General features: G+C 44.2%; 1 protein-coding gene across 9 annotated transcripts in view; it reads left to right on the top strand.

The window, feature by feature from the left end:
* The window catches only part of LOC123517776 (single-stranded DNA-binding protein 3-like), a 194,678-nt gene that overhangs the window by 59,441 nt on the left and 113,174 nt on the right, over nucleotides 1–22,063 (top strand). For 6 of the 9 annotated variants that reach the window (XM_045278226.1, XM_045278222.1, XM_045278225.1 and 3 more), the window contains exons 4-6: nucleotides 11,638–11,722; nucleotides 19,581–19,598; nucleotides 20,767–20,808. In XM_045278226.1, coding sequence (XP_045134161.1) covers nucleotides 11,638–11,722; nucleotides 19,581–19,598; nucleotides 20,767–20,808 — 145 coding nt within the window. The remainder of the gene's footprint in view (nucleotides 1–11,637; nucleotides 11,723–19,580; nucleotides 19,599–20,766; nucleotides 20,809–22,063) is intronic. The other 3 variants (XM_045278223.1, XM_045278231.1, XM_045278228.1) reach the window with 1 other exon arrangement.

A 22,063-nucleotide genomic window follows, 5' to 3' on the forward strand; every position in this document is an offset into this window, starting at 1 on the left:
AGGTAATAGTAAGTAAATCTAGTTTGTGGTTAGAGAGAGAGAGAGAGAGAGAGAGAGAGAGAGAATATCACATGAAAAGCGTAAGAGAATACTTGATAATTATAACACGATCACGAATATATTGAAGCAAGAGAGAGCGACAAGAGAGAAAGAAAGAAAAAATCAGAGAATTAGAGATGAAATAAGAATAAGAGAGAAAAACGAAAGAAAATCAGATCAGGTCACTTCCTTGTCACAGAGAGAGAGAGAGAGAGAGAGAGAGAGAGAGAGAGAGAGAGAGAGAGAGAGAGAGAGAGAGCAATCACCAGCGCATAACGGAGGAGGAAAGGAAGAAGAGGCACCGTGACAAAGAACATAAAACTTGAACGAACGTAACTCAAGAGAACAAGAGAAGATGAAAAATGAAGACGGGAGTTGAGGAGGAGGAGGAGGAGGAGGAAGGCAAATTCGACCAATTATACGGAACGATGAAGGTGATGAGTGGATGGATGGTAGGAGGAAGACGAAGAGGAGGAGGAGGAGTAAGTAATAACAATGGCAGAAGGGAAGCGAGAGTAAATGACAGGATGACTCGGCAGTGTTTTATCGCAGCGCATTCTTGGCGAAACGTTGACTGTGTGTGTGTGAGAGAGAGAGAGAGAGAGAGAGAGAGAGAGAGAGAGAGAGAGAGAGAATGCCTTTACTTCCTCTTCAAGTGAACGAACAAAACGGCTGCCTGGATTTCGGTTTATGTTAGGTTGAGAGAGAGAGAGAGAGAGAGAGAGAGAGAGAGAGAGAGAGAGATGCCTTTGCTTCCTATTTAAGTTCAAGTGAATGGGCAAAACCCGCTGCCTGGATTTCGAAACGTGCACAAAGACTCGTGCACTGAGAGGCAGAATTGCACTTGGAAATATCACGTCAAATGCCGCCCACTCGTCTTGTGCTTCCTCGATTCTCATGATTTTTTTTTTTTTTTTCCTCCTCGAAATGTAAAGAAATTATGGAGTCGATCTTGTTATAATGGTATGGAGTGACTGGAGAGAAGATGACTGACTGACTGACTAAACTAACTAACTGATTAATATCACATACTGGCTATCCACACGATCAGAGGCATCCTTTAGTCCCCCCCTTGGTAGCTACACGGTCGTAGTCATTCTTTAATTCCCTCTTGGACCAAAGGATGACTGTTTCTGTGCTTATCAAAGGGGGGACCAAAGGATGAATGTGATCGTGTGACTACCAAGGCGGGCTAAGTGATCATGTGGTTAACAGGGGGTGGTCAAAGGATGTCTGTATTTCTGTGGATATCAAGATGAGACCAAAGCATGATTCTTACACCTTAAAGGAACAAGTCTTTGCTGGTATGTGGATGTTGGTGGTGTGGAAGGGGTTAAGAGGGAGGTGGTGTGATGGAGATATATGCATTGATTTTGTAGTTCAATTGGTTAGTTAGTTAGACAGGTAGGAAGTCGGTTGGTTTGTGTAATTATTACCTTATTGGTCACTCCTTTAGTTGATCAGTTAAGTAAAGTTAGTCAGATTTAGTTGGTAAATTAGTATAACTTGTCATATTTTAGTTTGACTGACTGACTGACTGACTGACTGACTAAAATATGACAAGTTGTACTAATTCACCAACTAAATCAGACTAACTTTACTTTACTGATCACTTAAGGTAATGCCAACCATCAGACTTCTTGCTTGTCTAACTAACTACCTAACCAATTGAACTGCAAAATTAATACATAGGCACATCCAGACATACATACGTAGTACATGCACGCATATATGCAAAAATACACACATTCACCCCCTCGTTTTCTCTAAATATTGGGAGACTTATTAATTTTTCCTTTTATTCATTGTTCAGAGAGAGAGAGAGAGAGAGAAAGAAGATAAGAGAAGAGAAGAGGGGGGGAGTGGGTGCTTAGGGAGGCGGTGGTGGTGGTAAGAAGAGAGAGGGAATGGATGTGTGGGTGTAATACCTACTCCCCTCTTCCCTGTCCCCCTCCCCCTACCTAACGCCTTCCGTGAGGGTGAACCACCTTGAGAACACCAGAGAGAGAGAGAGAGAGAGAGAGAGAGAGAGAGAGATGAAAGGAAGAGAAGGGAGGAAAGAAGAAAATTACAATCAGTTGCCAAGTTTCCAAAACCACACACACACACACACACACACACACACACACACACACACACACACACACACACACACACACACACACACACACACACACACACACACACACACACAGTCAGTCCATCAGTCAGTCATCCAGCCAGCCAGCCACGTTCCTCAGACAGAACACAGCAGCAGCAACAGCAGTAGTGACAGGGCTTACTTGAGGTGACGTTTTTTACTGTTATTGAACTTTCACGTTAGCTGGAGAGGAGAAGGTGGTGAAGGTGGTGAACGTGGTGGAAATTTCGCTCTGATATGACTTGGGGGCCAGTTTTTCAGGGAGTGGCGTTGATGAAATAGGTGAGTTAAGTTCATGGCGCAAGGGATGTTATATAGGGCAGCTTGGGGCAGGTCCTTGGTTCTTCTTGTAGGTCTTGGAATTATTTGTTTTAAGTAGGGATGGGATGATGTTTATGTATTTGTGTATACATGTCAAGTGCTGGATGCTTCCCCCTCATACCCCCTTAAAGAAGATCATCGTGCCTTGTCGTCTCTGCTTCTTTTAACGGGTTTGCGCAGGTCTGTGGTTTCTCCCTGTGGTTCTTGGAGTGGATCTTCACAGTAGTAATGATAGTACTTGTCTTACCTATCTCATTCCTCCTTGTCTTCAAAAAACGTTTCGCTATCTCATTTTGATTCGATTTTGAACTGGTCCCAATTGGAAGATGATCAGGTTTTCTAGGGTGTTTTTGTAATGCTTGTAAGTTTAGAATATTCTTAAGTTAGTGGCGGAAATATTATCACGAGAACCGTACTAATCACCTGTCGTCTTTGAAGGTAATTACTAGTGGGACCAGAATTAGGTAAAAAAACAAATTTGGTCTTGATTCTTCGTGTATTCCTCGAGTTGTGATCAGAAGGAAATGAGAGAAATTAGTTGATTATTTTCTTGTTTTTCTTATTCTTCTTATCGTTATTTTCTGTTCTTGTTTTCATGCTTTGTAAAAACTAGATCGTAATAACGCCACGAGGAAAAAAAGCCAAAACAGACAGCCTTGTATGTTGGTGGTTACGATAGAGTCTGGGAGTCAGTTTGGCGATGTCTTGACCATTATATGTATGGGAGCCGTTTGCGTGTAATTGTTCATGCAAATGGTGCGTGGGTGGAGTGAGTAAGTGTGGAAGAGAGTTACGTGAAAGGGAGGATGAATGCAAATGAGAGGGTGAGTAGCGGGGCAGATGGTGGTGGTGACTGACTGGCTGGCTGGCTGGCTGGCTGGTGTGTGGAAGGTGAAAATTATAACTGCTGGGTAACCTCATTTCCAGCGGCGAACTGAAGACCTCGGGCGTGATTACAGTTTGTTTCGCTGGTCGGTGGGTGTTGTAGCGGGAGGCGGAGAGAACAGCGCTGTGATGGACTGTGAGGGAGGCGAGAAGAGAGTTGTGATGCGTTTGAAAGCCATTTTGCGTGTAGACTGTTGAAGGGAGGAATGATGGCAGTTGACTTACGTACTGTAGATGTTTTATTGTAACTGTACAATTATTCTTAACCTCTTCAGTACTGGGACGTAATTTTACCATGAGTTTTGGTTATGGATAGACGATTTTATTTACATTAGGAAGGGTTTGTGGAGGTGAGAATATTAATAGCCAGATTCTTCAGTTTTAATCTACACATAAGATTCTGAAGCTGAATAAAATCACCATAGAGTAAGCAGAATAGATATTAAAACGTCTCATGGTACTGAAGAGGTGAAGTTCGTGATGCATTGGAAGACCTTATGCATGCAGGTTTTTGAAAGGAGGAATGATGGTAGTCGACTTAATTATTGTTGGTGTTATGGAGTCAGTATACAATTATTCCAAAGCTCCCAAGTCTGTTCGGAGAAATGATACAGGAAATGAATCGGCACAATGCGATCGAAATAATTAAGTAAAGACTGATAATACTGTTACTCGATACAGGACTCACAAAAAGGCTGAAAGAAGAGATGTTGCGACAGTATAGTTTGTCAGAATATAAAACCAGAAAAAGAAAAAAAAACCTACCAGAATTTCAACATTTCACATTTTATTTAGATTAGACAAATGAGAGAAAACAGGATGAAGCAGATCTTTATTTATTTATTTTTTTATTTTATTTTATTTTTTTTTTTTATTTATTTTTTTTTTTTTCATTTTTACCGTTTGTTAGATAGAGATTTCCTGCTTCATGCTGTGCTTCCTCGCCACCACAAGCAAGCCACCGTGTCGGAATAGAGAGCTAAAGTTTCAACACGGTGCTTTGGTGTGTGATGAAGGAGAAGAGTGGTGGTGGCTTTCTTTTGGTTTGAGCGGCGTCATCACAAGAGAGTAAATAGTACGAGTTTCAGCAAGATTGTGGTGGTGGTGGTGGTAGTAGTAGTAGTAGTAGTAGTAGTAGTAGTAGTAGTAGTAGTGCCACCAGCTAACGTGACATATGCTACGTATTTTTTTTTTATTGATGCGCACCTCTCTCTCTCTCTCTCTCTCTCTCTCTCTCTCTCTCTCTCTCTCTCTCTCTCTCTCTCTCTCTCTCTCTCTGGTTTTTACGGTATACACGTTAGTGTCGAACTTTCTTTTCCTTTTATATTTTTTCTTTTCAGTTCAGTATGAGATCCATGTGACTTAGAGATACTAAAAAAGACAAAAAATAGGAAAAAAATGCGATAATTAAAAGAAATAGATAGAAGAAAAAGAAAACGTGAGTGATTAGGAGACAGAAGAGATCGTCAATTTTTTCCCCATTTTTACACCCACGGTCCTCTTTTACGAGAAATTTGAGTTTTAGATGACTTTTCTTGTCTATCTGCCTATTTTTTATCTATTTTTTATATTTTTATTTATTTATTTTTATTCTATTTTATTTTATTTTTTTGCTAAGGAGCGAATATAGAACTTGTCTCTACCATTAATAAGCTCTAAAGCACCGTTGTTGTTGTTTTTGAGGGAGTTTTTATATCTTCTATAGTTCACACTGCATGGAAACGCAGAACGCTATGACAAAATAACCAGTCAATCCTTCTTTCCAAGCCACGTAACTGATTACTAACCACTACAAGGAAGCATTGTCTAAAAGAAAGTAGTATGCAATAACAAACAATAAGTCTAGCATTGGGAGAACATAGAAGCGAACCACATTACTCCTTAAGCAGGCGCGAGTCTTACAGGGAGAGAAACAAGACGAGTAAGCAGCAAGACCCCCGAACCATTTCCAGCGTCACTCGAAAAGGAAGTAGAAAGGGAAGGCCACGAGATCAACCAGCGTGATATCTGAGCTTAGCGTCACTCTTTGGAAGGCCAGCTCGGGAGGCAAAGGAAGATAAGAGTGAGCGACATTTCCAGGGTAAACTGAGGCAAGGAGAAAGGAGAGAAGGCCTGCAGGAATATTCGCTGGCTGAGATGAAGTAATCAATTGGGGGGATTATTCTGTACTGTTGCTACTCTTTATATTTTTTTTTTTTTTTTATTTATATTTATTTATTATTTATTATTTTTTTTTTTTAAGGAGTGAATGAAAGGCTTGGCTCTACTATTAAGCTCCAAAGGAAGTTGGCGCTTTTTTTTAAGTGTATTTTCATGATCCTATTTGTATTTGTATTTGTATTGACCGTATAGTAACAGTTTAACAAGAATTCTACATAAGGTTATAAAGGAACGAATGAAGGGCTTGTCTCTACTACTAAGCTGTAAAGGACGTTGTTGCAATTTTTTAAGTGTGTTTTCATGATCCTATAGTGACAGTTTAACAAGACTTCTGTATTGACACTTGGGGTTAACATCGTAAAAAATCATGCTAATTATCTGTTTGCCCATTGAAAAAGTTATAAAAACCTTAAAAGCACGAAGCTTAAAGATAATTAATTAATTATTTGGAAGTGACGGAACTTTTGAAACTATTATGACACCGCACCTGACCAAAAAGAAAGGGTATGTACAGGAATACTAATTTTGACCTCTTTCCCAAGCACGTGTTTGTGGTGGTGTGTGTAAGCGTGGGTGGCGGCAGGAGTCTCGGTTTAACACGCTGTTGTGCCCGTCCAGCTGGTGCCTTATTGGTCTGGGAGTGATTGTGATGCGTGGACAGAAAAGGAGCTGAATGTGTGGAGTTCCGCGTCTAAGAAAGTGATGACAGGAGGCTCTCGTCAGCACTCTGTGCCTTGACTCCTCTATCTCATTACTTGCTTCACGCCGTCATTCCCACTATACGTTGTCTTCTTCTGCCTTCTTCTTCTTCTCTATCTCATCTTCTTCTTCTTCTTCTTCTTCTAATTGTTGTTCTGTTTCCTTCTTCTTCTTCTTCTTCTTCTTCTTCTTCTTCTCCTCTCCTCCTCCTCCTCCTCCTCCTCCTCCTCCTCCTCCTCCTCCTCCTCCTCCTCCTCCTCCTCCTCCTCCTCCTCCTCCTCCTCCTCCTCCTCCTCCAATTTATCAACATTTATACTTGGAAATTCAACACTGCATACCTGCATAATAGTTTTAAACCTTAGTAAAACATCAACAATTACATCTACTACTACTACTACTACTACTACTACTACTACTACTACTACTACTACTACTACTACTACTACTACCGCATGTCCTTTTCTATCCTTCCCAACTGATTGTCATCCGTTCTGCCTCAGCCATCCTCACCTTACTGACTCAGCTTCAGTAGGTAACCAGTCCGCACCTGTGTTGACTCGTGTGCCGACTTGTGACATGGTGATGAGTCAGGTAATGAGTTAACAGACGCCATCTCCTCCCTGTTCATCCTCCTTTTTTATTCTCTCTCTCTCTCTCTCTCTCTCTCTCTCTCTCTCTCTCTCTCTCTCTCTCTCTCTCTCTCTCTCTCTCTCTCTCTCTCTCTCTCTCTCTCTCTCTCTCTCTCTCATATGCGTTGGTCTTTTCTACCTATACTTCTCGTGTCTATTTTTCTTTTTCTGTTTTCATTTTTTTCCTTTCTTTATTTCCTTTTCTCTCCTCTCCTGATCCTCTTATTTTTTTTTTCTTTTCCCTCGTCCGCGTTCTCTTCATTTTTTTTTCTCCTCTACATTGTCATCATTCTATTCTTTTTCCCATTTCTCTTCCTTTTCTTTGTTACTTTTCTTTCCTAATTGCACCTTGGTTTTCTCTGCATTGTATTTCTTCATTCTCTACTTCTTTCTGTTTTTCATCTCTTTTCCAGGTATTTCCTCCTCTCCTCTCCCTCCCTTGCCCTCCTCTCCCGATCTCTCCTCTCCCCTCCCTCAGTTATTCACCTCTACTTCACCCAAGGAATGAATAGTAAGGAGAGACCAGGGAACGATGACCGGGAGGGGAAGGAGTGGGAGAGAGAGGTGTGGATGGAGGGGACGGGAAGGGAGTGACTGGGTATAGTGGGTGGGTGGATGGGGGTGGGTGAGTACTGTGTGGGTAGTGGGTGTGTCTCAGTCACGACTCCTCTGTGATTGTGCTCATTACTAGAGGCGCCGCACCACCCTTGCCCACTCCTGCCCACTCCTGCCCACTCATACTTACCTTGCCCACTTTTACTTGCTGATTTTTTTTTGTTCCTTTATTCATATACCCACCTACTCATTCATCCTTGCTAACTCTTGCCCATCTCCCCACTCAACTCTTTGCTACTCGTTCATTTGTCCACTCATACTTACCCAAACTTGTCCACTCATTACCCAACATTTAACTCGCCCATTCATCCACTCACCCTTACACACTCAAACCCATCCTTCAGTCCACCCATTCTTCACTGCCCCTAACACACACCTATCCACTCACGCACCTTCACACTCACTCATAAATACCTGACGCTTGGGAAGACACCTCACCTTCATCATCCACTCATCCCTACCTTCCCTGCCTCTCATTTCTCTCCTCCCCACCCACTCATTGCCTCCCTCTCATCTTCCCACCCATGGCCACCGCCCCCTCCCATCCACTCATTCCCCCAACACCTCCACACCCACCTGCTGAACCCGTCCGTAGCGCCCATAGCAGAAGTTCGCTGACCCCCGTAAGGTGACGCCCGCTGGCCCCGCGTCACTGTGGCCCCGAGGAGAGAGAGAGAGAGAGAGAGAGAGAGAGAGAGAGAGTTGTCACGGTAATTTGGCACGTTTGCGGTGAGAATTCCGGTAGATGAAATGTTCTGATAAAGAGGAGGAGGAAGAGGAGCAACATCATAATGAGAAAAAAAGTCCAGGTTATAACAAATTCGGGAACACTGAGAAATTAGTACTTTCCTCCTCCTCCTCCTCCTCCTCCTCCTCCTCCTCCTCCTCCTCCTCCTCCTCCTCCTCCTCCTCCTCCTCCTCCTCCTCCTCCTCCTCCTCCTCCTCCTCCTCTTCTTCTTCTTCTTCTTCTTCTTCTTTGGTGTGTTTGAGGAAATAGAAGTGAACTCCACTCACGCGAACGTGTGCGTGCGTGTGTGTGTGTGTGTGTGTACGCACGTGCTCGCTTCCTGTTCCTCAAATGTACCGTCTTGCACCACTTCGGCCGGACACAAAGAAAGAAGGAATCAAGTGTAATTAGGAAAGAATAGACAGGTGTATGATAGGTAGACGGTAATTACTGGTAGGGGGATCTGACTTGCCTGTACCACCACCACCACCACTGCTATTACCCGTGCGTGTTCCTTGTTTTGAGAGGTTTTCTTATGACATTAGGAGGAAACACCAAGCGATACACGTAAGTCATAGCAGCGAAACCTGTATTATTAGAATGCGGTTTAAAATAATGAGCTTGTATTCGCTATTGCTTAATGGTAGAAATGAGGGAAGATGATTGAGGAGGAGGAGGAGGAGGAAAAGAATAAGAATGAAGGAGGAGGAGACGGAGGACGCTACGAAAACATATTGAAACCTATGTAAATGAAGAGGCACAATTTGTCGGTAGTTTGTGTAGGAGAGAGAGAGAGAGAGAGAGAGAGAGAGAGTACTTATAGTGGAAGCTATATACAAGTTTAAGAATTGAAAAAGAGAGAAAGGGAGAAGAAAATCCGTTTGGTACGATTAAAAAAAAATAGAATTACGTGGAGGAGGAGGAGGAGGAAATAAATAAAGAAAGAAAGAAAGAAGAGGACAAGATGGGTGAGTGGCCGTTCTGGAGGCATGGGCTGAACCTCCCCCGGGGCCAACCCAGTGAGTCCCCAAGGCCCTCCTCCTCCTCCTCCTCCTCCTCCTCCTCCTCCTCCTCCTCCTCCTCCTCCTCCTCCTCCTCCTCCTCCTCCTCCTCCTCCTCCTCCTCCTCCTCCTCCAGGTCCGCGGCGTTCACTGTTCCCTAAAACCTTGCCGAAGAAGACAGTTAGTGTACCGTGTAATGACTCTCTCTCTCTCTCTCTCTCTCTCTCTCTCTCTCTCTCTCTCTCTCTCTCTCTCTCTCTCTCTCTCTCTCTCTCTCTCTCTCTCTCTACGTATACCTACACCTTACAATCTCACAACAAAGGTTCTTAATGAACCCCAGATATACGCACTCTGTACCACACACACACACACACACACACACACACACACACACACACACACACACACACACACACACACACACACACACACACACACACACACACACCCCGTTATCAATTTTTTTCTTTTTCTTTTCTTTTTTTACTGACCTCTTTCTCTCTTTTTGATATTTCGACTTTTTCTCATCTTTTTTTTTTTTTTTTCCCATTTTGACATTTTTTCCCCCTTTTCTGACATCTCTTGCTGCTCACCCCAACCCGTCCTTCCCTTCCTTTTTATATAGACCTATCATAGATAAACAACCACCCAATTGAACCCTGCATCACCTTGTCACCCTTCCCGTCTCCACCTGCCAAGCTCCCCTCCGTCGTCCTCTCCTCCCGGAATGACCTCAGAGCAGGGGTGAAATTAGCCTCGCCACGGATATCATTGCTGGAGATTTATTTAGTCTCGCTCATTTAAACACGCTCCTGACTGCTCATTGGCTCATCACCTCGCCTTACAGCCAATAGGACGGGTGCTGGTAGTGGTGGTGGTGGTAGTAGCAATAGTGTGTGTGTGTGTGTGTGTGTGTGATTCGCCAGTAGTTTGTGTTTAGTCATCAGCGAGGTGGGTGTCCCGGCCCCTAGGACGTGACAGGCCGCCGAGGGTCGAGAGAGAGAGAGAGAGAGAGAGAGAGAGAGAGAGAGAGAGCCAGCCCTAGTATAATGAATTCGAAGTTATATGAATAAAGAGATGAAACAAGATGGAATTCGTGTGTTTTGATAATCTGACGGGAAAGGCGAGGGACGGAACCAGGCAAGGCAAGGTTGAGTTATACTGGGTTGGATCATTGATGGTGAGAGCGTTGAGGTCACCAGCACCGCAGCACCCCGCCCTCCTCGCCCGGCCCTTCTTCCCGCCGCTTCCCAAGGTCGTGTAGCGCCGCCCTCGCCGCTACTGCATCACAGGGCGTCCAGGATGATGGGGGCAGAAAGCTGGAGAAAGGGAGGAAGGATTGAAAGAAGACAGGGGAGATAGAAGGAAATGTTTGCTTTACTTGTTTGTTGATGCATTAGAGAGAGAGAGAGAGGGGGGGGGGATATTACGTGACATTACTGTATCATATTTTTTAGATGTTTGTTACGTGGTAGTGCTATAATGAAGTGTTGTCCCTTAGTTTGTTGCATCACAGTGCTATCCTTCAGTGTGTTAATTCAGGCGCTTTACGAAAAATGGCAATACTTTTTCTTACTAAAGTTCCATAATCACTTTTGGTGTAAATTTGTATTAATGTCATTCTTTTATTTTTTATTCCCTTCCTTCACATCGTTTACCTTTCCTCCATACACCACCTGTCTTCCCTTCCCACACCACCTGTTTTCCCTTCCCACACCACCTGTCTTCCCTTCCCACACCACCTGTTTTCCCTTCCCACACCACCTGTCTTCCCTTCCCACACCACCTGTCTTCCCTTCCCACACCACCTGCCTTCCCTCCCACACCACCTGCCTTCCCTCCCTACACCACCTGCCTTCCCTCCCTACACCACCTGCCTTTCCTCTCCACACCACCTGCCTTTCCTCCCTACACCACCTGCCTCCCCTCCCCACACCACCTGTTTTTCCTTCCCACACCACCTGCCTTTCCTCCCTACACCACCTGCCTTCTCTCCTAGCACTTTTCTTTCCTTCTCCCACACCATCTGTCTTTCCACTCCTCACACCACCTGTCTTCTCTCCCCACACCACCTTTCTTCCTTCCCCACACCACCTTTCTTCCCTTTCTCTCCCACACCATCTGTCTTACCTCTCTTCTTTCCCCGCACCATCTGTCTCATCTCTCCCGCCCTCCACCACACACCCTGTTTTCCCTCCCCATACCACTTTTCTTCCCTCTCTTCCCTTCCTTTCCTCACACCACCTATCTTCCCTCCCACCGCAGCTGTTCTTCCCTCCCCACCATCTGTCTTCCCTCTCTCCCCTCTCTTCCCTCCCTCACACCACCTGTCTTCCCTCTCCCATATCACCTGTCTTTCCCGCCCCTTCGTGGTGTGTACAGTCCCAGGTGTGTTAACGGTGTGTGTTTGGTGTGTTTCAGTGTGTTCTGGGACCTGTACTGCGCGGCCCCGGAGCGTCGCGACACCTGCGAACACTCCAGTGAGGCCAAGGCCTTCCACGACTACGTGAGTATTGTGTGGGTTGTGTTGTGTTGTGTTGTGTTGTGTTGTCTGTGTTCTTCTTGTCTGTGTGTTTGCTCTTCGTGTCCTTGTCTTCTTGCTTTCTGTAGGATTTGTACTTTTTATCTTGTTTTCTTGCTTTCTTTAGAGTAGAGTATCTTTTTCCCTCTTTTCTCTTTTCCTATTTTTTTTCTCTCTTTTCTTGAGTTCTGTATTCGTGTTCTTACTTTACACTTTCAGGTTAATGGTCTTGTCTTCTTTTCCCATTTTTTTCCCCTCTCTTCTCTCTTCTCACTTTCTCTCTTTCCTTTAGGTTATGTATTCCTGTTTCTATTTTGAGCTTGGTATTCTTATATTTTTGTTTTATCTTTTATTTAGTCTTCTGCTGTATATTCTTGTTCTTACTTTTGACTTCAATTCTCCAACACTTTCTCTGATTTAGATTTTGTTATCAGTTTTACTTAATAAATGTTTATATTATTTTTATTATAACATATTTCCTCTTGGTTCGGTATATATATATTTTTTCATTCTATACTTTCTTTGTTACTTTCTCTACTTTGTGTCTACTTTCTCTTCATTATCACATCGTATCATTTCTTTCTTTCTTTTTTTTTTTTTTTTGTACGATTGTAAGTTATTTATCTATCACACAATATGCCTATCTCTTCCTTATCGAGACTTATCATGGCTTTCTCTTTCTTCTTTCTCTTTCTTGTTGACTCTAGTTTTGTCTTTATTTTTCATTTCCATACAGTTAACTCGTTCTTGACTATTTTTTTTTTTCCTCGCTGTCAAACTATCTCTCTCTCTCTCTCTCTCTCTCTCTCTCTCTCTCTCTCTCTCTCTCTCTCTCTCTCTCTCTCTCTCTCTCTCTCTCTCTCTCTCTCTCTCTCTCTCTCTCTCTCTCTCTCTCTCTCAAATTCATTCTGCTGCCATGATTTAAACTTTTTCTATTTCTTTTTCCTTTTTTTTCTTTTCTCTCAAGTTTTGTTTTTAGGTTCACAACTTTCATACAAATCACTCGTTTCCATCAGGATGTCGACTTTCTACATCATTCTTTTGTTTTCTCTATCTTATTCTGTGTATTTTGGTTCATCTTTCTATATTTTCATTCTCTCTCTCTCTCTCTCTCTCTCTCTCTCTCTCTCTCTCTCTCTCTCTCTCTCTCTCTCTCTCTCTCTCTCTCTCTCTCTCTCTCTCTGAATATGCAAGCTTTTTTCATTTATTTATTTATTTTTTCGTCATTCCTTATAGTTATTGATTTTTCTTTTCGTTACTTTTTTATTCCAATTCCTTCATTGTCCTCCTCCTCCTCCTCCTCCTCCTCCTCCTCCTCCTCCTCCTCCTCCTCCTCCTCCTCCTCCTCCTCCTCCTCCTCCTCCTCCTCCTCCTCCTTTTTCTTTTCCTTCTAGATTTTCTTCTTCTTCTTCTTCTTCTTCTTCTTCTTCTTCTTCTTCTTCTTCTTCTTCTTCTTCTCCTTCTTCTTCTTCTTCTTCTTCTTCTTCTTCTTGTTCTTGTTCTTCTTCTTGTTCTTGTTCTTCTTCTTGTTCTTCTTCTTCTTCTTCTTCTAATTTATTCTCATTATATTTGCAACTTGCTCTCCTCCTCCTCCTCCTCCTCCTCCTCCTCCTCCTCCTCCTCCTCCTCCTCCTCCTCCTCCTCCTCCTCCTCTCGTAAGGCAACAAATAACTAGTTTCTCTTCTACAAATATGGTTAGTTATTATGTTTATTTTTTTTCTTTTTACTTCATTTTTTTCTACTTCATTCCTTTCCGTGCATAGTAATATTTAGGGCAAGGTGCTGCACTCTCTCTCTCTCTCTCTCTCTCTCTCTCTCTCTCTCTCTCTCTCTCTCTCTCTCTCTCTCTCTCTCTCTCTCTCTCTCTCTCTCTCTCTCTCTCTCTCATGTGTTTTTTTATTTTAATCGTTTAAATGCAAAATATTAAATTGTTTTGCTTACAATAATAATAGAAATAATGATGATAATGATAATAATGATATGATAGCAATAACTAATATTAATAAAGGTAAAAGGGGCGCTGTTCTCTAGGTCTGAGTGGCGCAGGTGTGGGTGTGTCCTGTCTAGGCGGCCAGGTACTGAAGGCGAGGGGAGAGGGAAGGTTGCTCGTGGTTGTTCTTGTACTTAGGGTGCTTGAGTGGCGACAGATAGAGTAGCAGTGGGTGATGGTAGTGTGTGTGTGTGTGTGTGTGTGTAAGTGATGGAGATACACCGAGAGGTCGCCACTAATAGTTACGTCAGGAGAAAAATGTTTAGTACTGTGAAGATGAATTGCTCTTCAGAGAGAGAGAGAGAGAGAGGTAATGACCGCCAGTTGTCAGGATCGCAGTCCCGCCCTCCCAACACTAAGTGGCGGGAAATGTCTGTTACTTACTTGGACGCGGGCACTTACTCTCCTATTCAAACGTCACCTCTTGAAAGTTTTATTATTCTCTCTCTCTCTCTCTCTCTCTCTCTCTCTCTCTCTCTCTCTCTCTCTCTCTCTCTCTCTCTCTCTCTCATCCTTACACTCTTAAGAACAGTTTATGTCGCGTGTCAGTGATAAACACTTCTTCCTCCCTCCCTCTCTCCCTCTTCCACCCCCTCTCCTTCTCCCTCTCCCTCTCCATGAGCAGCGCCTGTCGTTACAGTTGCGTCTTGACACTTATTGTAACTGTAACTCTTGAGTCTTCCGGTTTGTCATTTATCAAGCTGATGGAGGGACGAGAGGGAGAGGGGAGCACTGGGGCGTTGTGTGGCTCTCCGGTCATTTGTCACCCCGGCATTATGTATCGACAAGTGTGGGTGCGACCTTGAGGAGGGAGGTGAGGTGAGCAGGTGGAAGGAGGTGGTGGTGGTGGTGGTGGTGGTGGTGGTGGTAGTGGTAGTAGTAGGAGGGCCACACCGGCTTGCCTACCTACCCTACCCAGTGGAGTCGTGTTTACATCACTCAGCTGATCGTGTTGCCCACTCGCGTGCCGCCAATATATCGCCTGGACCAGAGTGAAGTGCGTGCCGCCTGGTTGTGGTTACGTGGCGCCACCTGTGCATCTTAGTCAGCTTATCTGAGGCTGTTGGCGGTGTTGTCAGCGGGCGCGTTGCCGGTGTTGCGAGCCCGGGGTAGCATTCCAGGTGTTGTCAGTTAATTGCACACCTGTCAACTCATTTGTTCAGTTTATCACCTGGTTGTCAACTCATTTGTTCGGTTTAATTCGCAGTTGTCAAGTAATGTGTTGGGGGCAACAAGTGCATCCTTATCTCTTCCCTGAGTTGTTAGTTTATTTCTCCCATGTTTCGTGGCTGCTCCTTTCCTCCCTCGCCTCCTCGTCTCCTCACCTCTCCTCCCTCACCTCACGTTCCTCACCTCTCCCCCCTCACCTCACCTTCCCTTGCCAGCCACTCACCTGCTGGTTTCACTCTAGATCTTTATTAGGCTCTTAAATAGCAAGCAGGTGATCCATGCTCGCTACATAAAATATTATCACTCAGCTGCAATCGGACATGAGTTAAAGGCCCCGGAACACGCCCCCGACGCTCCCTGACAAGACACGTACTCTGACTGTGTGTGTGTGTGTGTGTGTGTGTGTGTGTGTGTGTGTGTGTGTGTGTGTGTGTGTGTGTGTGTGTGTGGTGCAGGTCAGTTTAGCAGATTAAGATACGCTGCCTAAATAACAATGGCGCTGCGGGGGGTGGAAGGATGAAGGAGGGAGGAAGAGGGAGAGGAGATGCTTCAGGCGGCTGTTCATCCTCATCATGGTGTGTGTGTGTGTGTGTGTGTGTGTGTGTGTGTGTGTGTGTGTGTGGTGATGCAAGCCCTGAGTTACGTGTGATGAGAGTGAAAGTCCACCACCACCTCTTGGCCGAACAGCCGGGAACTGCAGGGCGGCCGCTGAGGGGAGGAGGAGGGGGAAGGGGTGTTCTGCGCTGAGCTGGGACCCTCCTTGTGGTGTCGCTCTGGTGAACCAATCGCTCCTCGGGAATAAAAATCGCTGCCTTAGATTAGCCTACCCCGCATTTCCTTAGCCCAGAGTACGCTAGCTGACTATGTAGGTATACAGATCAGGTGCACCTCTGCCGGCCCACCTGTGGCGCTCACCTGTGCATCTTGAGTTATGCCAGTCACCGCTGTACTCTCGGTCACTTGCCTCTAACCACTCTCCGTCCCTCAGTTCCTCTGTCCGTCCCTCCCGTGTCAGTCACCGGTAGAGGAGTAATGGAGTGACTCGGTGTGTTAAGTGAGCTGGCCGCCTTTTGTATGTCACTCACAATGTAATGATCGTGACTGTCTTGAATGTCTTGCTTATGTGGGGAGAGAGAGAGAGAGAGATGGCTTAAGGAAAGTAGAAAAAAGTGAGAAGTCTTTTTTGCTAGATAAAAGAGATGAATGAGGGAAGAATAGAGAGAGAGAGTTTCATGAGCGTCCCGAGTCACGTGCATCTCATTTCCCTTCGCGTAAGACAGCAGCTGGAAAAGTAATGGTAGTTTGAGGTATTTACCGAGGCGTGGTGAGAACAATTGCTGCATGACCGGCGGTGTTTTCATGAAGCACAACTAACTTAATGGTCTGATGAATTACTGAATACGTTATTTGTTGTACAAGAGAGAAATGAGTTCATATTTGTATCACTTAATATACACATCAGAAGAACACTCAGTCGGAACATTAGAGAAGTAAAGATCTCATTATTTATCCAGTTCTCTCACCACTACGATCATAAACAGGTGATTTTCTTATCCTGGAGGTTTTTTTTTTTTATCGTGGTTAACTTGCACCGGAAGTCTTGAAAAATTGGTGGTAAAAACGCTTCCCTCTTCCTGCTAATGTTTTATGCTGTTCTAATCGTCTGGCTTAACCTAGGAATCCGTGAAGCTCAGTAGCAGCAACAAGGATCTCCTGACGTGGTGCCTTCGTCGTCATTTCTCAGAGGTTACCCATGTTCAGCATTAGCGAAGCGGCGGGAGGTAGTGACTTCCTTTCTGACGCTAAAACATGTACTCTGAAACTCCTTTGCTCTCTCACTGCGACTGTTTTCAAAGCCCCACAGATGATTAGCTAGATTCTCAGAGGTGTTTTTCGTGTCGATCAGGTAGGAATCTCATTAATATATCACTAGAATCGTAAAGAAAACATGTAATTTCACGTAGAGTCTTGCCAATGTAGTGGAGGTGGGCAGTGTTTCAGAATATGGTGGCAATTGAGACAGGAACAGCAGCAGAGGCTTCACCGGAGCCTGTCTAATGTGAGGAAGATTGACCTCCGCGTGAGCTTTAAGGATTTATGTGAGATATTGAAGGACACACACACACACACACACACACACACACACACACACACACACACACACACACACACACACACACACACACACACACACACACACACACACACACACACACACACACACACACACACACAGATTAAAACACTAATATTCAATTCAATAAGGTCAACATAATGGCAGGTTGCGTTTAGTTTAATGCGTCTTATCGTCAGTTTCATGATGATGATGTTACCCAGAGAGAAAAAGAAAGAAAAAAAAATAAAGGCGGCCAGATTATCCGTCAGCCGAGAGGAGCCGAGACCGGATTAATAAAGGTGCGAATAATCAAATAATGAGGCGGAACATAAGTAAAGGATGATACAGATTAGTGTCTTGTGAGAGGAGTAACTGGTTTGAGAGAGAGAGAGAGAGAGAGAGAGAGAGAGAGAGAGAGAGAGAGTTATCGTAAAATATTGAGGGCTGTTAATATTTTTGTTCTTCGTCATACCGGGTCTAGTCAATGACAATATAGAAGTGGATGAAAGAAGAATAAATAAATGTTTGCTCAAGGTGACAGTTCCTAAAGTCTAGTCAAGAAAATTACCTAAAATCTTGAGGAAAAGTCCCATAAAATTAATAATCGGGATATGTCACTTGAGAATTAAATAACTAACTCTATAGATTATAACATTAGATAAGGATAACAACTGCGGCGTGAATTACATCAAACTGAATAGGAAAGACAAAAGAAAAAGAGATAGGCTATCAAATGATCTGAAAACACTCATTCCTCGTATAGTCCCTGACAAGTTCATACAATTTCCGTGTTCTTAGTAGCACAGTAAACACATGAACCTGGAGAAGGACAAGTACATGGTAAGGAACACAATAACGGTCGGTATTGTCCAAAGCTTGATACTGAGAATGAAGGAAAAATATGAAAGTAACTGAAAACAAAGCACTTCCCTTATGCTTCATGTTTCTCTCTCTCTCTCTCTCTCTCTCTCTCTCTCTCTCTCTCTCTCTCTCTCTCTCTCTCTCTCTCTCTCTCTCTCTCTCTCTCTCTCTCTCTCTCTGTATATTCGTAACCCCTTCAGTACCATGACACGTTTCCATATTCATTCTGCTTACTATTTGGTGATTTTAAACAGCTTCTGAAAGTTATGTGAGGATTAAAATAGTGAAGACTGGTCATTAATCATCTGAGTTCCATAAACCCTTCTTAATGTACATAAAATCGTCTAATCTTACCGAAAACTCGTGATAAAAATGCGTGCCAGGACTGAAGGGGTTAAAGCCACAGTGAATATGTAAACCTTTGAGAACGATTATGACATTAGGGTAAATAACAAAACTAAATTATTGTTCCAAGCTTAGTAGTGAGAAATAGAGAAAATGTTTTAAATTACCTGAAAATACTCGCTTCATTGCTGAGCTAATATTGTCAGGTTAGTTACATATACTGATTGAACTGGTTCTTTTGTACCCTCATTGTGTTTTGCGAGAAATAAGTCGTATTTTTATCTGATCCGTCGCTTGCATAGATTATTTTGTTCGTGTTATTACTGAGTGTATTTGTGGTGTTGGCTGTGTGGTGTAATGGTGAGTGATGGTGTGGTGAGTGGTGTTCGTACTTGTGGTGGTGTGATGGGAGTTTATTGTGGTGGTGGTGATGTGTCGGTCGTAGTAGTGATGGTGGTGGTAATAATCCGTAGAAATATTATCACAGTTTGTAATTAGATACCACAGGATTATAGAAAAATCATGGAATAGTAATAGTAGTAGGAATAGTATGTAGTAGTAGTAGTAGTAGTAGTAGTATCAGTATTCTAGATAATACTGTATACCACATTACTTGTAACTTAACACCAATACATAACTATACAAAAAGTGATCACGAAAAAACTCAATACAATGTGGTGGTGAAACATATATAACCCGAGCAGGAGAGTTTACAGTGTCGTCCACCTTGTAAATCCCGATGGCTGTGGGCTTGTTTGTGTTTATTGGCACAGGAGATCAGGGTCACTTGCTTGGAGGCTGCGCTGGTGGTGGCGGTGGTGGTGGTAGTAGTGGTGGCGGTGGTGGTGGATTGAGCAAGATTAGAATGACGTGTGGTGTAGCAATGAAACTCTTGCCTCAGATGTATTATTTTGAGTAATTGCTGTATATGAGAGAGAGAGAGAGAGAGAGAGAGAGAGAGACTGTGCGTATATATGTGACCAGTTGCTGCCCACAAGTGTTGACAGTGGCCAGCTGTTTTGATGACATTTTTTCCCCTGGTGTGGTAGAAATAATACGTGTTCCTTTTTAAAGTTTTGAAATGTATGCATAAACATTGTTGTAAAATGTTGAGTCAGGTTGTGGCAGACTCGTCAGCTGAGTTGGAGCAGAGCCACGTGCACACTGACTGCATTTAGATAGAGACCCCACCAAGTATCCCAAAATTGTGCCTCGTCTTGTTAATATTCATCACCTCTCACCTCACATTTGTCTAGTGCTCACTTACTTTTTTATTGTCCCTTTTTACGTAGGATTACTTTTTTCCACCCCCGTAGAATTCCCTTTAATGGTTCTTATTTTCCTTTCAAACTATCAAACAGCCTCGTCGGGACCCACTGGTACGTTGTTGTTTGTTGTCTTTGTATTAGCTTCTCTTTTTGCTTGGGAGGAATCACTTGGCAACCTTAATCAGTCCAGGGGAGGAGGAGGAGGTCCAGGTTACGGTGCTTGGGTGACGCTGCAACTTGTCTTCTCTTGATGTTATTTGTAATGCAATTCTGGTCGATGTAGTTTCAACACCTAAGTGCCTCGGGGATGGACAGTGAGTTAAATAATCCATGGGGTGGCTGTGTGGCTGTGTGGTGCTGCATCCTCCCAGGGGCGGTGAGGGGGCCTGTCTTGTGGCGCGGCCCGGGAGTTGCTTCACCGCCCCTAGACGGTCATGAGCTTGCCATAAGGGCGTTGACAGGGCTCAGGCGACGTCATAGTCCTGCCCTACCGATAGCGGTCAGGGAGCCCTTGCCAGACCCGTGTGTGTGTGTGTGTGTGTGTGTGTGTGTGTGTGTGTGTGTGTGTGTGTGTGTGTGTCCAAACAAGGCTGTCTTCACCTTCATGTTAAACTGTGAAACTAAAAAGTAAAGCACAAACAAACAAGATGAAAGCTCCTAAGGAGTGGTGTACATACTCTCGCGGGGTGCAAGAGTGAGTGGTGTATTTGAAATGAGCACGCTAGGCTTAACAGCGCCATCAGGGGAAGGAAGCACACGGCGTGGCGGGCACTGGGTTGGCAGGGCGGGGCGGGGCGGGATGTGAAGCAGGGAAGGTGACCGACCACTCAAGCATTTAGATAGATACTGGACCAGTAGGACGGCACTTCTTTGGAGGCATGTCAGTGTTATACTTTGATCCACTCCTGTCATTCTCTGTAGTGAAAGGAAGGGTGACGGGGCAGAGTAGCAAGGTGAGGGTGAGGGGGCAGTGGGCACGGGACAGGGAGGGAGGATAGCAGTGAGTTTCTTACTGGGAAATGTCATGAGAAATGTCACGCCCTATTTGTCGGCTGAATGTTTCACGAGCATTTCTTACTTATTTACTGATGATCGTGTTTTGGTAAAGGTTACACGTTTCCTCCTAAATGCCTTGAAGAGTATTGATGCTTCTTAGCCTTACCTGTGTGTGTGTGTGTGTGTTACTGACTCTGTTATTTATAGTTTTAAATTTGATGATTATATTGAAAACTATTTAAATGTGTGATTCTTAACTAACTTTTCTTTTTGTATTTTTCAGGGATTTGTAAATTCAGGTTACAGCGTCAACGGTATCGCTCACGTAAGTACCGAATCCTCCTCTTTGTGTGTGTGCGAGTGCGCGTGTGAGAGTGAGTGAATATTTACTTTATTGTGTGTATGGAGTTGGTGGATACTGAACCTAGGCAACGTGCGTGTGTGTACGAGTGCGTGCGTATGTACATGCGTGTGTAGGTGGCATGCAACAATGACTCCTAGCACCTACCAGCACTACAGTTTGTCCACCAGGTGTCGCCCATTACAGCTTTCCTTCCGTATACCTCAATTCCTCGTGATTCTGGAATTTCCACATATCCCTGGGAAAAGTACAACCTTCAAAGTTTGCACGCGAATTTGCATACACACATATTGGTAGAAGTGCGACAGTAGCGTGTTTGCATGGATCGGGGAGACAGGGAGACTGACCGATAGAGAGAGAGAGAGAGAGAGAGAGAGAGAGAGAGAGAGAGAGAGAGAGAGAGAGAGCAGCACGGGACGGAACGAAGGGAGAGTCAACAAAAATACACAGCAGAACGAGGGATGCGCTGGAAGTGGCAGAATAACTAGACGAGAACGCTTCGGTTTGGTGGACAATTTAAAAGAAAAAAAGGGGGAAAGATGGAGGTACTGACTCGGCAGCTTTTTATTTAGTTTACCTCGCTTCGTGTTGGTTGGGCGTGTGTCTTAAGGGAATGAACTCCACATATGAGAACACACACACACACACACACACACACACACACACACACACACACACACACACACACACACACACACACAGTCTCTCTCTCTCTCTCTCTCTCTCTCTCTCTCTCTCTCTCTCTCTCTCTCTCTCTCTCTCTCTCTCTCTCTCTCTCTCTCTCTCTCTCTCTCTCTCTCTCTCTCTCTCTCTCTCGTCCCCGTCACACCCAAACCCGACATTGAGTGTATATTATATCCTGGTGTGCTTGCAAAACTCACCTCTCGTTTTGGTGTGTTTTGGATGTTTTCACTCGTATGTACACAACAACCACCCACACAGTCATGAGGGATAAGGAAAATATGAGATTGAAGGTTGAAAGAAAAAATGAGATTATGGAAAGCAGCGAGATGTTCAGTTGCTGTTCTTCTGTGGTTGTATAAACTAAGATGATGTTGGCGATGAGTAGAGACAAGGAAGAAGAGAGGAGGATGGATGTGGAGGGATGAGAAGGACGAGGAGAGAAGCAGTAGAAGGACAAAGGGGAGGAGGTGGAGGAGGAGGAGGAGGTTGACAAGGACGAGTAGAAAAGCAGTAATAGTAGTAGTAGGAGAAGGAG

The sequence above is a fragment of the Portunus trituberculatus genome, chromosome 42 (genome assembly GCF_017591435.1).
Source record: "Portunus trituberculatus isolate SZX2019 chromosome 42, ASM1759143v1, whole genome shotgun sequence".
NCBI classification, from domain to species: Eukaryota; Metazoa; Arthropoda; class Malacostraca; order Decapoda; family Portunidae; genus Portunus; species Portunus trituberculatus.